The sequence below is a fragment of the Ochotona curzoniae genome, unplaced genomic scaffold, assembly GCF_017591425.1.
Source record: "Ochotona curzoniae isolate NIBS_2020 unplaced genomic scaffold, NIBS_Ocur_1.0 patch67, whole genome shotgun sequence".
NCBI classification, from domain to species: Eukaryota; Metazoa; Chordata; class Mammalia; order Lagomorpha; family Ochotonidae; genus Ochotona; species Ochotona curzoniae.
Genome location: NW_024467047.1, coordinates 20,821 through 37,267, shown reverse-complemented (window position 1 = coordinate 37,267; position 16,447 = coordinate 20,821). Strand labels below are relative to the sequence as shown.

Genomic DNA, 16,447 nt, shown 5'->3' with positions numbered 1-16,447 from the left:
ACATTCTGCATTTCTAAATCTAAACCTAGTCATTTATCTTTTCTAATCTAACCCTCATTTTTTCTTTGTATAGAAAAAAAATCCATGTAAAATGGCTGAGACTAAAGTTAGCTTTCACCTTTCAAAGTTCTTGTTCAATGGCTGTGCTGGTGATTATAATGACAGAATCAGCCAAATTGCAACGAGTGAACAGCATTCTGATCTCTTAACTTCTTTGTGAGTTTCAAAAAATAACTAAAATTTCAATGAAAATCTTAGAGAAAATGATTATCCTGAACATTTATAATTAAGAACATTTTTTGATGTTTTAAAAAGATTGCCACTTTCTGAAAATTCTATTTGCTTTGTCCATCCAAATTCTCTCATTTAAAGCTTTTGGTAGCTGTCGTTGCTAACATCACACATCACAGTCCTTACAGTTTACAGGTTTATTGAGCATTTCTTACACTTAGGGAAATATCTGCCTGAAGAAAAATGAGTTATTTACCATGAAATCCCATTCATCATTCCTGCCTCATATACTGATATCCACAGATGTCATTTCATTGTGATTTCCCAGGAAATGACAAGATAAATTTTCTTAAATTGACTCATAACTTAGCTACTAGTCCTCATCATAACCCAATTTAATTGGGAGGATGACATCATCCTTGGATCGGTGAAATTGGCAGCATTTCAGAACTCTCCAAACCACTTGAACAGAACCCTTGGAATATGTACACGTTGAGACTGTGGTTTGATATGAGGTGGTGGTTCCTCAACCCTGTGTACTGGGACATATGGAAAGTCATGAGCGGTTTCCCCCTTTGTCTCTCCCCTTCCCCTAGGAACAACAACAAGAAATAGCAAATTTGGAAGCAATGAGTTCACCCAATTTTCCCTAAACCTGGATCCTTTCCACCCTGATCAATCATGTAATCATTATTTAAAAATAAAATTTAGAAAAAGAAAGAAAGCTATTGCAGTAACACAGGTGAGGCACAATGAGAAACCAGTCACTTATGAATTGAATGGCAAGCAAAGAAGTCAGGGCTTCACTCCAGCATCATTCACTTGGGGGAAAAAGTAGTAAATTCAGTTTTAATTCTCTTGGGTTGGGCTGAGTCACAGCTTTATTTGAATGTTTATATATTTATTTTTCTGTGTCTGAGAATTTGTGGCATCCCCATAAAAGAAAATGAACCAGAACAGACTTGCATAAAACAATACATGCTCCATACAATGTAGACGTTAATTATATGTCATAAGAAGACATAAGAGATAAAGCAATACATGTGGTTATTTTTGGTGCCTTAAGATTGATGTATAATGATAACCTGTGGTATATATGTGAATTTTAAGAGAAAATCCTACTCCTTTCTGGAAAACTCCAATATGCTAAGAAATGACATTTATTAAAAGGATAGTTTTATAATTCACCAGCAGATTAATGTGGATAAACAATAGCACCATCACAATTCCTTTGTCAGACACCATTAGATCTGATCCTCTGTAAAACATAACTGTACTGTACTTGTCTATAGGGTTTTCCAAATCAGATGCACCCAAACACCCAGGAGCAATTCAGCTCCTGAAATTGTCTCTATAAACATCCCATTGTCTAAATACGAATCTTTCTAAAACAAACTTTTACTATTTCCATTTTACTTGAAAGAGTAGGAATAAGATAGACCTAAGTATGCGCAGAGAGAGAACAGAGACATCTCTGCTCTACTGGCTTAGCCTGCAGATGTCTGCAACATCCATTACTAGGCCTGGTTGAAACCAGGATCCAGGAACTCCATCCAAAACTGCTGTCCAGGTGACAGGGACTCAACTGCTTGAGCCATCATTTGCTGCTTCCTGAGATGCAATTAGCAGGAAACTTCATTTGCAGAGTAGCCAGGACTCAGCCAGGCAGGATGACAAGGGATAAAGGCATCCCATGTGTGGCCTTAAGTTGTTGCAGTAAATGGCCAAGCTTAAAGACAAATCTTTGATTTTCCGTCTGAAATCTATGCAGCTCTCTGTTCCCAGACACATTTCTGACTGACAGAATTTGATCCTCTGTAACTTCTCTTCCTAGGAGATCCATTCCTAATTAGTGGTTCTTACCTCAAGCTAGCTAGGTTCCACTCAGTCTGGCTATGCAGGTGGAAGCTGACACACAGAACAAAATAGACCTCCAAGAACCTGTTCAAAACTTACTGAATTAAGTAATAATAGTAATAATAATAATAATAATAGCCACTCACAGAGTAAAGCCAGAACTTCGATCAGTTAAGGCTTCATTCTTCTCATTAGTGACAGCAAAGTGAAAACAAATGAGTTCTAAAGAAATGATTCTAGAATTTCTTTTTAAGATTTATTTATTTGAAAAGCAGAGTTAGAGAGAAAAAAAACATCCATCTGCTACTCACTTCCCAGATATCCCCAGTGGCCAGGACCAGGCCAGGCCAAAACCAGGGGCCAGAAACTTCATCCAGATCTCACACATGGAGGTAGGGATCCAAGTGCTGGTGACAAACTCTGCTGCTTTTCCCAAGCCATGAACAGGGAGCTGGATCAGAAGTGGAGTAGCCAGCATGATGGGATACCCACATGGGATGCTGGTGTTGTAAGCAGCAGCTTTACCTGCTGTACCACATTGCTGTTCCTGCCAGACGTTGTTACAGAATGGATAGCGCATGGGAATCTGATCAGAAGAGAGGCCGAGTGATTTATTTGGAAGCTGTGCTTTCCAAACAGCAAGCTGACTGTACTCACATTTTTTTTTCTTTTTGGTTTACATAGAAGACTTACTGTTTTTCTTAGAAAGTATATTTTTTAAAGTAGAAGAGTGGAAATGAAGGCCATCTACTTAAACAGCTCTCCTCTAACACTATTTAAAGAGGAACTATAATTTGTAGTGAAAGTTTCTGAAAAATATAATCAAATCAAGATAAAACAGCCTGTTTAAAATGTAATGGCTCAGCCATCCATATGCTAGGTTTTTCAATAATTGTATGCAGCCTAGAAAATACCACAGCATCCTGATTTTATTCAGGATGTACCTTGCTCCACTCACCTCCTTTCCCACTTTAGGGCAATGGAACCGCATCTCCAACCCTGGGAGTAAATTTGATCAACCTGAAGCCATTCACACACATGCATTCGTATGTTTTTGACTTCTCTAGACAGCGTTTGGCAAAGAACATGGACAAAAAACCCCCACAATTCTAGACGAGAGAATGTGAAAGGAAGTCAGAAGCAAAGGTTTCACAGTTCCTGGGAGTCACAAAGGTCTGTTTCGGACCGTGGATGTTGTCCTGTAACTGCAGAATGGAGATTAGCACCCTGGGAGTGAAGATACGTTGCAGTACAAGTCTCTACTCCTAAATACAAGGAGGACTCCCAAGGAGACAGTTCAATATAACCTGAGATTACGACACTAGATTTTCTACCTTTGCCTATGCCTGCAGTGCCATCACACACTTAAGCTGAAGAATGTTAACCTTGTAACTTATTAAAGGACAATATGACTGTGGTAATATGGAGGAAAAGAGCAGGAGGGGAAAGCAAGGAGGAAAGAAGGGGAGAGAGGGAGGAATTCCTGTACCTACAAAACTGTGTCACAGAAAATAGAATGGAAAGGAAAGTGAAGGAAAAAGGAAAGGAAAAACCTGGAATTGCCACCTGGCAGGGAGCCTTCTAGCCTGCAGTAAATGACATAAGAGAAGGCAGAAACCAAACCTCACCAGACAGACTTGGGACTTCCCTGCCTCTGCACTTCTTTTTTTTTTTTTTTTTAAAGATTTATTTATTTTTTATTGCAAAGTCAGATATACAGAGAGGAAGATCTTCCCTCCGATGATTCACCCCCCAAGTGACCACAATGGCTGGTACTGCGCCGATCTGAAGCCAGGATCCAGGAACTTCTTCCGGGTCTCCCACACGGGTGCAGGGTCCCAAAGCTTTGGGACATCCTCGACTGCTTTCCCAGGCCACAAGCAGGGAGATGGATGGGAAGTGGAGCTGCCAGGATTAGAACTGGCACCCATATGAGATCCCGGCGTGTTCAAGGCGAGGACTTTAGCTGCTAGGCCACGCTGCCGGGCCCGCCTCTGCACTTCTTAATGAAGACAGTGCTCTGCTATTTCAGTGATTTTTAAATGGGTTAAGTGTTAAAGTTAAAGGTAACCTAATTTCTGGCCAGATGAAGAAAGAACAATTACTTTTAAATGTGGCATCCTAATATAGATTTGGTAGAAAAGGATTATGAAGGCTGTGGAGATGAAGGACACACAGACCTAGCATGCCCCAGACCTAAATGCTTTTCTACGGCTGAGAGCAAAAGTGCCACTTTGAAAATAAGACAAAACACACCTCAAGCTCAGATGAAAAGAACTGGTAACAAGCAGATCATTATTTGCTCGAACTTTTTTAAAATCTTTATACTGATCCAAAACCATGCCCCCAGGAGAACACTTTCCTTTTTACTACAATCAAAAATGTTCTTGCTCCCCCACTCTCACCCCAAAGGTTGAATAGTTACTTTACATAGCTTTTATGAATGATTTTTTCAGATCCAAAAGCAAGAATAATAAAACTGATAAATTTCTACAGGATATGAGAAAAATTTAATTAACCATCACCAGAGCACCTGAAATTTTAATTGCCATATAAAAATGCCATAACATCAGAACTACCAATAATCATGAAGAAATTCTAAGAATGGATTAGAAGAATATTGGCCTTTTTCTCAGTGGTTTTTTTTTTTTGGACATTAACAATGCTCAATTTTATGCTCATTTACAGGCACTGATATGAAAGAACAACATGAGCTTGTGAATGTAATGATTATGATTTCTTACATTACTAGTTTTTCATAGTGTCAGTTCTAATGATATGGTTTCCTCAAAGAATCATAATTTACTGTAGCTAGAATTCAAGGTGCAGAGAAAGCTAGTTATGAGCAATTGATTTGATATATAAAATAGATGTTATAATTCTTCTCATGTCAAAATTGAATGCTGTTATCCATAGAAATTTTGCTCTTACCTTTGCATATTGCTACACATATTATTTTAATAACAGAGTCAGTTTGTATCATCCAGGTAAAAAAATAACAGATGTCAATTATCCTGGACAGGAATCTGTCAAGTTGCTATGTTTCCATTTTCTCCAACTGATTTACTCAAGATTAATCTGATTTCATACCCAGTGAAGAATAGAAACCTCTTGAAAATTACTTTCACCCCTCTGTGCTGTGATACATTTTTCAGTCTCTTGTATATTGAAAAATGAAGCTCCTGCATCATTAAACTGTGTAATCTCTTGCAGAAGCAATTGCATCAAGAGGTCAGTGATGCTAACAGTAAGGGCTGTTGAACTAGGCCTTTATAACCATGACCTGATTTACTTTTCACAAACACATAACATGCTAGTAAATACAATGACGCAAAGGCAAACTCTAAGACAAATCTGGAGCACATCCTATAAAAACTGGACCTATTTTGTCTCTTGATAAAATACATTACACCATGACCAAGAGGATTCAAAATACACTTTACTCCTACAACAAACCCAACACTGGTTGAATTAGCACCAGTTGTGGCTTTGAGTTCAGACAAGAGTAGTTGAAAATAATTACTGTGATTCTTCTTGATGCAATTAAAGAAAAGCTGCTAAAGATACATGAAAAATGTTAAATAATTGTGTACAGCTATTTAGACTGTTAGCAATAAACTCTAACACCAGTTCTGAAAATCATGTTGAAAGAAGTCAAGGAAAAAGTGGAGTTGCAGTGACCCAGGATGTTCCCTGACTTGATCATCTAACCAAAGTGAGCGAGTACACACTGAAAGTGCAATAATGATGCTTCTGTGTATGAGGAGTCCTCCCCTCGAGGAATCACTTTAGCACACAACCAGCCCAGGGACTGGACATGCCCAGTGACTGAAACTCTAAGAACGACACGCACCTGGGAAAAAGACTGGAATGTTTCCTCTTGTGACCTCCTCAAGTGAACAAATGCCAGTTGTCTGCTGTTTCTTTCATTCTCTTTATTCTGCCTTATACGTATCAAGTAACAATCATACCTATGAGCATTTGCTTATTTCAAATTACACTTCAAGAAAATTTAACTATTGACCAGATTTGCTTTCTTAGGTATTTCTTTGGATGTTGATTTTATCTATTTTGCCTTGTTCAGCAATAGAGGATATGGTTTACCTTGAAATACAGGAAAAGTCAGATTTTTGTCAAATTTATGCATGACTTTCCCTTTGAGTAAAACTTTCTTGAGGATAGTAAAAGGGCTTTGTTACCCAGAAAAAGAATGCGAAGTGAAAACTGGTGATATTCACAAAGGACAGCAATTTACAAAGACCTGACAACCAAGTTCAAAAAGTGATCCAGACGGGATACAAGTCTACCAATGAAAACATACATTATTTTTAGATTTTGAAAATGCATTTTAGCAGCACTCTTAAACATAGCATCACTTAGACATTATTATGTCCTTGCACTCAGCAATTTCTAGAAATCTATTTCAACGGAATAATAATGGAATTACCCCAAATACAGTAGAAAAGTTGCCCATTCCAAGGTTTTCTGAAAAAATACTAAAACATAGAATTAATAAATGTCCAAAAATAGAAAATGGATTGTATTTATATAGCAGAATTCTACTATTGGTGGTATGCCTCTAGTATATAGAAAGTTGTAAAGACATTTAACACATGACTAGAACATAGAAGAAACTAAACATCTATTGAATAATGCCAGATATGATTCAAAATAGGAAAATAGATATGTATCCAGTATTGTTTCATTTTTATGAACAGCATATGAACATCTGAAATATATAAAATGTTGCAAGAAGATATCTCTGGGTGCTGGGAATTTAGATTCATTAAAAGTTCTTTTCTTGTTTGCCTCTACTTTAAAAACGAATTTTCTTAATATATGTACTTGTTTCTGTATTAAGAGAAAAAATCCATGAAAAGTCCTTAGAGAACTGAAATTTATTAGCAAGTAGAGTACACTGAAATAATTTAGTTGAAAACATATGAAACTACAGGCATTGCATATACAGAGGAACCAAATTTGTTAAATCTTTGTGGATTTTAAATAAAATTTAGATTAAGATATCATAAAATAATAGACTATTAATTATGAACCAAGATAATAAAATTTAATGTGCCTATCAAACAATAAAGTAGAAATTACTTGCTACTGCTTTACAGCTTTTTACACATATTGACTTCAGATATGACATAACCAAATGGAGCATCAGATAATTATGTCTCATCTATATGATTAATTCATCCAAATGTTAGAAAATTAAAAAGCCACAATCTCATCTGAGTGTAAAACAAGCAATTAAATTGTCTTCATGTTATACACAGCCCAAGCAGAATCTAAATGTCGTTGAAAATACCCTGTATAAGGTCATTTTAAAAATGTTTTGGAAAAAGGGAATATACTGGGGCCAGCATTATGGCATAACAGGATGAGCTCCTATCTACAATACTGGCATTCCATATGGGTACCAGTTCAAGTCCCAGATGCTCCATTTTCCAATCCAGCTCCCTGCTAATGACCTGAGAAATTATTAGAATGAACCAAGTGTTTGGGCATCTGCATCCATGTGGGAGACCAAGGGTGGAGCTGCATGCTCTTGGCTTTGAACTACTGAGCCCTAGCTGTTGCCGCCATATAGGGAGTGAACCAGTGGATGGAAGATCTTCTCTGTCTCTCTCTCTCTCTGTCTCTTTCTCTCTCTCTCTTTCAAATAAATAAAATTAAATCTTAAGTTTTTTTCAAATAAGTGTATTCTTTCAGAAAATGATCTAGCACTCAATGTGATTTACCAACGCCTTGGCACAGGTGAGTGTTCAAAACTGTATGGTATGTGTGCAAACCCTTCTGCTTGGATTGGCAGAAAGGCATACTGTTGCTCAGCTCTCTGCAAGACAGGGACTGTAGAATTGTCTCAGCTTCCTTAGAGCTGCAGTTTCCTTATTTCTGAAGTGAATCTATAAATTGGGCAAAGTGAGAATTAAATTCATCTGTACCTTCAGTCAGAGGTATTCATTAATATGAATGGTCTGCTTATTCTTAGAAGACTTATTTTGCTGTTTAAAAAAATTGTTTTCCTTTGTGTGTATGTGAAAGGCTGAGAGAGAAATAATTAGAGACAGAGATATCTTCCATTCACTGGTTCACTGCCTAAATGTCCACAATGGCCAACTAAAAGCATGTCAGTTTTCAAACACAGTAGCAAGATATACCAAATTCTTTCTTCTAGCTATTTTGAAATACGGACTACACTGGTATCAATGCAATCACCCTACAGCAATATGGAGCATATGAATTTATCCCTACTAACACTGTACGCTTTCACCAATCTCTCTCCAGCCCCTGTAACTTGATTTAACTCTCTACTGCTATGAGATTAGATTTTTTAGATTTCCTATAAGGGGTATCATGTAATAATTGCCTTTCTGTGTTTACTAACGTTATGTCACCTAATGTCTTCATATCATTGTTATGGCTGAATAGTATTCCATTGTGTATATGTGTCACATTTTTTTCAAACATTTGCTTTCACACAGATTTCACTTTCTTTGGATATATGTCTAGTAGGGTAACTGCTAGAACATATAGAGTTTCTAGCCTTAATTTATTTTTGTAATTTTATTTTATTCATTTGAAAGTTCTATGCCTTCTCTGTACCAAGTTTTTATACAGAGTGTGTGGAGGGGGAGGGGGAAAGGGAAGCTGCTTGAGATAGAGAAATAATCTTCCTTCCACTGTTCATTACCCAGATGGTAGCAAGAGCTCAGACTGGACTTGGCTGATGCTTAAGCATTTTGGGCCAACTTGTACTGCTTTCCCAGCCCATTAGCAGGGATGCGAGTTCCTCTATCCTTAATTTTTCAAAAGCAACCCTACTGTTTTCTGTAATAGTGGTACAAATTTACATTCTTATCAACAATACATAAGGATTCTGTTTCTTCCACCTTTCCAGTCTATCTTAAACACAGCAACTGCCAATGCCACGAACTCACTTCCTCTGAGCACCTTCTCACATTGTTGCTCAGAGTTAAAGCTGAAGAGTTTAAAGCTGAAGGATTTAAAACTTCTACTCTCAACTGCTCAACTTTAACCTCATTTCTTGATCTGCCTTTTATTCCTTACACATCAGCCTTACCAGGCTCACTCACACCTCAGTGAACATTTTGACCCCAAATATCTAGTAACTTGTCTCAAACCTCTATGACCTGGGTTTAGTGTTACTATCTCAACAAGACTTATCCCCGACTTCTACCCAAAACTGCACAAAGGGTGACTGAAGAGAATGTAAATTAACTATTTACTTCTCTTTTAAAGAAGAAGAAGCAAATACTAGGAGATTTTGAATGCTTTCACTATAAAGTTGAAAGCTGAAGATGATAGATATTATTTATACTGATTGGAATCACACAATGTATATGTATGTTAAGACACCTCATAAGCAGGCACAATTTTAATAATGTATGTATTTTGGCAAAAGGCCTGGGCTCACACTCCATAGCAAGCAACAGCCATACAGACTGGTCGCCCATGTCCCGCTCTCATGCTGTCCTGAGGGTGAAGGCTGAGGATATATCCCCCTGTGCATATTCTGTGGATGGATCAGGGAGGAGGATAAGGCGATGACCCAGGGATGATCAGGGAGGGAAGATAACTGAGGGAATATGTTGCAGGTGAAGAATGACTTCTGAGGGCTCTCATCAACAAAGCCAGTATACTTGCAGGTAAGTGAGGTGGCTGAGACCAATGGATTTGGAGGATGGAAGACACAGGACTTTCATGGGTCAGACTGATGCACCAGCCCAAGTAGGAGATCACAATGGGCTAGTTAGCATGAATCACAGGTGACCACCACTCACTGGTGTACCCTAAAGCTAGAGTTTTGGGCCTACCTGGCAGGGCTAGATCACAATACCTGCCAGTGAGAGTTGGAACAGGGAATGGATAGTGTTACATTGGACCATGATATGAACCAGCACCTGAGTGAACCAGATTTGACAGCAGATCCTGTGGCAGTTATGTGGGTCCACTCTTGTGGAACTATAATTTCTGCTAGCTTGCTTAAAAGCTGGTGTGGTGACAGGCTGAGCTAGGCATAATCATGGAACCCTCCCACACTCATGGTTGCTGGGGTTGGGAACAAGCCAGATAGGACAAGGCTGCAGCAGCTGCAGGCCAGGCAACAGACATCAAAATTTGTTAGTAAGAATTGTAAGTGCAATCTGCCCCTACACAACCCTGACATCTTTTCTATCCTAATAGATTTGTCATAGTATTTGTCATCTTCTAACCCACTACTATAACTTACTTTTGTATTATTTTTATGGTTTTTTGTGTATATCTCTAACTTCATGATTATGTGTTTTCAACAAATAATTCTGAAAACGTGAGTGATAAATCATCTTTTCAACTATCTGATCTTCCCTCTTGGCTTTTAATCACTCAACTATTTACAGAGTGTCTTTCTACACTTGATCTTAGCCAAAAAGCTGAGAAGTGATACAAAGTCTCTCTCTCTATTAGGGAATTGAATCTTCTCCCTATATTAGGGAATTGAATATTAGGGAACTGAACCTGGTAAGTTGCTTGTGGTTTCCTGTTGGGAAGTAATCTTGACTCCTGAAAATCATCTTCCTGAAAATAATTATTTTAGAATAAAAAACATATGCCTATTATTCAAAATGAAAATGGTGAGATGAAAACAGAATACAATGAAAATATCCTTTTACTTTACCCCAGACATAGGCTTCCTTTCCACAGAAGCAAAGATGTTACTGGCATTTGTGCATTGTGTCAAAGAAAAGCAAATGTGCTGTACAATTGCGTTGTTCACTTAATTCTGTATCTTAACCTAGCCCTTGGATATTGTTCCTTGTCAGTATATGTAAATGTTAAACTTTTAAAAATCTACAAATATATTGCATGGATGCACAATAATCTAAGATAGTGTCACCTGCTGATGTTAAGGCTCTTGATCCATTTTTGCTGCTACAATAAATTATTCTAAAGATATATCAAGAGTACACAGTTAAGTATACCAATAAGATATATTCTTGAGACACAGAAACTATAGGGATAAATGATAAATGCTTTCATAGGGTCAGTTGAATTCTTCATAAATAACTGAATAATTATTTAATAAATAATTAGAAAATGAACAACTAGGAAAGAACAGATTGTGCTGCTAATGCTAACTGTGGACTTTGCATCCCTAATGTACTGAGATATTTTTATTTGAAAAGAACCAAATAAAAAAAAGAACCATTGGGAGTCACAATGGATTGGGACAATAATTCATACCATCTATATGAATTCTCATAAGACCTAACTAGAATCAAAAGGGAGACACTATAAATGTAATGGTAGATCTTGGGAAATTAAAAGCACAGTTAATACCATAATGGAACATGTAATTCATTGCTCTAGCTAGAACAATACATTTCTAAACAAACTCTCTACCCACTAGCCCCTGATAACTATTGCCCACCACCTCTAGATTTATTTTTAAAATATTCATTCTACTCCCTTTCTCCCGAAACAAACCATTGCTGATGGATTTTTTTTTCTTTGCTAATGTATCATTACAAACTGCCAGAATATTTACAAAACGTTTTCTTCAGTGGATGCTTTTCATTTGGTTGGATGCATGTATGCCCCAAACCTTCTCAAAGGCAAAGACAAATTCAAGATTCAGCTGTCTACTGAAGGAGTTTAGCAGAGACTATTGTATATCAATGACTATTCAATAAATATTCATCAGATAAAACACAGCATCAATTATGTAAGATGTATTCAAGATAATTAGGTGTGGCACGAAGGCTATTCAACTAGAATTTATGAACTTGATTGTGTTCCAGAGTACATTCTTATAACGCTTTCATAACATGCCTCCAAATCTCTCTTCACTGTTTTAATTTTCAATTCAACTCAACTGAATAATCACTTCTTCACCAGATGCTGTGTATCTAAATGTACTAGATGCTAAGAATACAAATGTAATTAATAAATTACTTCCCTTCAAGCTATTTATACTCTATTCCACCCTTACTAGAATGCCCCCTTTACCTACTTTCTGCCTATTCTAACTCCAACCATTCTTTTTCTTTTCAAGATTTGTTTCATTTTTATTGGAAAGTCAGATACACAGAGAGGAGGAGAGACAGAGAGGAAGATTTTCCAGCCGATGATCCACCCCCCAAGGCAGTTGAAATGTCTGGAGCTGTGCCAATTTGAAACCAGGAGTCCAGAGTCTCTTCTGGGTATCCCAAGCGGGTGCAGGATCCCAAGGCTTTGGGCCATCCTCAACTGCTTTCCCAGGCCACAGGCAGGGAACTGAATGTGAAGCAGGTCCCCAAGGCTGACTCCACTTGCCTCTAACACACAAAGACCAAAAAGAGTTCTAACTAAGAGTGAACCAGAGAGCCACCGATTCCAAGGATTTAAGCCTTTCCTTGTCCAAACACAAATAGTTTCACATAGAGGAGTTGCACACACAAACAATTCATAGGAAATAACAAATGTTTGTCATATTCCTTATCTATCATTAAAAAATAAATTTCTATTTTTAGTTTACTATAAATTGTGCCATCAATAGCTTTCCTCTCTTCTTAAATACATAGTCTTTGTGGAAAATATTGAAGTCAGTAACACACAAAAAACTGTTGTACAAAATATCCCCTATGAACTATATATAGCACTGCATAAAGTAGACCACAGACCTGACTTAAGAAAGTATTGCTAAATTTGTCCTTTGAGTAAATTTTAACAAAGAAGACACTAGAGAAGATAACCATGGCCAAGCTGAATTTTAAATCATTCAATCTTTCACATGCCATTCAGCAGAGGATTATCATTCTCGGGATACCATTAAAAGTGCACTTTCTAAAAACCATACAACATACACAAAGAAGCTTTGTGTGAAACATACTCTGTATTGACCATAGACAAAATCACAGTTGACTGCAAGAAAAATAATTCTATGGCTACATTCTCCTCTGTAACGAATTACTAGTTTAGATTTTTAAAATTTTACCGTAGAGAGCTTCATAACATGAATTGATGCAAACTCTCTTCCCTATGAAACAGAGAGTTCAGTAAGAGTAGTCTTTCCATCTTGATTTAGCCTGATAAATACCTTAATCATTCCATCAAGTTATTTTATTCAAATTATATAGTAACTACGAAACACTAAACTGAAAGTGAAGTCTGATGTTGAACAAAAATTTGAATTCACTATAGAAAATGGACATAATTCAGGTAGTTTCATCACCTGAGTATGTCTCCCAGCTGCAGATCAACATCATGCAGTTTCTTTTGATATTTCTCTGTAAAGTTGCAGAACTCATTAATGATTGCAGACTTCAAATCAGGGTATGGGCACTCTAAAACTTGTAGTTCAATTGGAAGTTCAGTAAGCATGCTAATTTCCTCTTCCAAAGAATAATCCAGTATCTGAAAAGAAAAAAAAATACATATGGTTATTTTATTTAATGTGAATGAGAAATTGATAAATAAGTCACTAACTGCATCACACTTACTTTTCTACTCCAGTCCGAAAGGTCTGTTTCTATTTTTTGTTGCTCTAGGTTAAGTTTGTCGAATACGGTTTTCAATTGCTTCTTCACAGAGTCAATCTATTGGGCAGTTAGACAAGAAGTATGCAAATTACTGTAATTCATCCAATATTTATATTGAAAGACACAGACTTGCTCTCAAAAGCCAATACATAATGGAAATCTTTCGAGTACCTGTGGAAGAAGTTTTTAAAATTCCAGCAAAGTAATGCTCATCCAGCAAAGTAGCCACAAAGAAACATGCAGACACATGGGAAAACACCGGCACTGGGGAGGTGGGTGGGGATGGTATAACCAGCTGCTCCCACATGGGGATGTTGCTTGGGAAAACATCTGGTTCTGTTCCAATTAATCACCCTTTCCTTCCCTTGCACCGCTGCCTCTAACACCCAGTTGAGCATGGAATTTAAATTTTATATGAAAGCAATATTTATTTAACATTTATGAAAGCAACATAGCAACATTACAGAGCAACTGAAAAATGAGAAATACAAATTAGAAACCTGGCACAGCTATACTTAGGATATACTATGTTTATATGCTTAGATATACCATACTTATGGATCTTACACTATAATGAGACATGGCAATCAACAAACTGATAAACCAAATAGACTGATACTCTTACAGATACAAGCAAGCATCAGGAAGGTGAAAGACATGGAAGACAGTGATATGAAAAGAAGTGACTGCAGCTGCTCAGGAAAGGTCTCTAAGATAATGGATACTTAAACCAAGACATGAGTGGCAGAAAATGGCATGGATGACACACAGGGAATAGCCACTGCAAAGGTTATTCCTGAGATGGGAATGAGACTAGCTTAAAGGAGGCATGGAAAAAGGTCAAAAGTCAGGATCCTTACGACAGCTCTGCTGGAAAACGAGCAGCGTCAGGAAGGAGACGCAACTGGAAAAGCATGAAAGGGGACCAGAAGAATAGGAGCACTGGGAGTCAGCAGGAACCCATGGGAGATTTCAGCAACAGGAAGACTGAATTGCTGGGGTGGAATCCCAGAATGCACTGCGAGGAAGAGCAGGAACGAAGGCAGGGAGACCAGTTACTGGGTCACTGTCACGTCCCGGGTGAGAAATTAGGAGGCTTGGGCAGATGTTTGCATATATATCAGCTCTGGAGTAAACAGACTGTTCATTCTTTGTTTAAAGACACAAGATACACATTTGCTTCTTATCTCAAATAGTTCCAGTAGGGATAAAAATAAAATATTACATTGTCAAAAAATGAAGGCAACCTACTGACCTCTTCTAGCACTTCCACAGAGTTAACTTCAGTGTGGGGATGTGAAGGCGGTAAGAGATGATGCTCTCTGTATTTCAGATCTGCCCTCAGCTGCTGAATGGGATTTATCACATTTTTAAGAAATATGCACCAGTGTTCTGATAACTCTTGCTCTATAGTGAAACAAAATTAAATCAAGGAAACAGAGCACAGACATTTTTATTTCATTAGAAGAAATAAAAATACGTTAATGTTAAAAGAACATGAAGTCATTGCCCATTTTCATTCTTGAAATCATAACTGCCATGTAAATACAATATCAAAAACTCACCAAAATTTGTAAGATCACAAAGACATTTGCTTCCAACATTCTCTTCATTGATAAAACATTTTATTTCAGATTCAGTTTTGATTCTGAAATAGACGTGATCACAATCACTTCACAACAATCAACTAAATGAGATTTTGTTCATTGGTTTGTTTATTCAGATTATATATATAAGACCTTGCTATACAATGAGATGGAAGATGACAGAGTAAAAGCACCAGCAAAGGCGTGCACATGGCAGGTGCCGGCACTGCTTCAGCTGGAGAAAGCCAGGTCATTAGAAAGCCACTGAAGGATGTCAAGCTAATCTTATCTATTCAGGCTTATTTCAGAAGGATTCCCAAGGCAGTAAGATAGAGAACAGAATGAAAGGTGGGCAAATAAGGGAAAAGGAAAACAAGCAGAGGGAACTGGGCAAACCTATACCAATAAGGAGGTTATTTATAAGGTTCAAAAGTGGGAGTTGTGTGTTTACCAGGAATCCAAATACTCTCATCTTACATTAGAATACCCGGGCTCAATTCCTGCCCCTGGTTCCTGACTCTAGATTCCTTCTAATAAAGGCAATTGGCAGTGATGGCTCAAGTAGTTGGGTTCCCGCCACCCACATGAGAGACTTGCCTTGAGTTCTTAGCCTCTGGCTTTGATACTTGGCGCAGCTCTGGATATTGTGGGCATTTGTGGACTGAACCAATGGACAGGAACTTATTCTGTTCCTGAACCTCCTTCTTATCCCCTCTTTTTCTCTATCCCCCAAGTTCCCAAGTTTATCTATACATAGACATATATATGTATGAATTTTTTGATTTAGAAAAAATGAGATTCTGAATAATGCAAACTGAATTAGAAGTATATTTATTTTCATTTACTAGGAAGAATGTAAAATTCTAAAGATCCTTTAAAATGTTTTTAAAAGTCACTTATAGAGTAAAAACAAACAATTCTACACGAGCATCTAAACATATCTGTCCCTTGCTTACAGCAGCTTAAATTAAATCACAGAAAGGTATTTGGATTTATTACTATTAAAATATAATATTAAAATGGCATAAAATAAGATACAGCAGTAATTATAATATTTTGTGTAATTTTTGAGATAAACATCTAGTCTTTTCCTAACTTTTTTGTATTTGTAAAGTAGTGGATAATGAATAAAATCTGAAGCTGGGGTAGCTGCTCAACACCAACGTCATGAAGCTCAGGAATTAGACACATGGTCTCCAATTCTAGCTGCATAAAGCTAGCTTAATTACCTTGTGCAAATACTTT

At 37.3% G+C, this 16,447-nt stretch overlaps 1 protein-coding gene across 1 annotated transcript in view; it reads right to left on the bottom strand.

Moving 5' to 3' along the window:
• The window catches only part of LOC121168153 (coiled-coil domain-containing protein 148-like), a gene marked incomplete at both ends in the record, with an annotated part of 41,123 nt that overhangs the window by 13,648 nt on the left and 11,028 nt on the right, over positions 1 to 16,447 (bottom strand). Inside the window, 4 exons of the mRNA XM_040997973.1 lie at positions 13,310 to 13,491; positions 13,578 to 13,673; positions 14,872 to 15,023; positions 15,182 to 15,264. Of these exons, the coding sequence (XP_040853907.1) occupies positions 13,310 to 13,491; positions 13,578 to 13,673; positions 14,872 to 15,023; positions 15,182 to 15,264 (513 nt within the window). The remainder of the gene's footprint in view (positions 1 to 13,309; positions 13,492 to 13,577; positions 13,674 to 14,871; positions 15,024 to 15,181; positions 15,265 to 16,447) is intronic.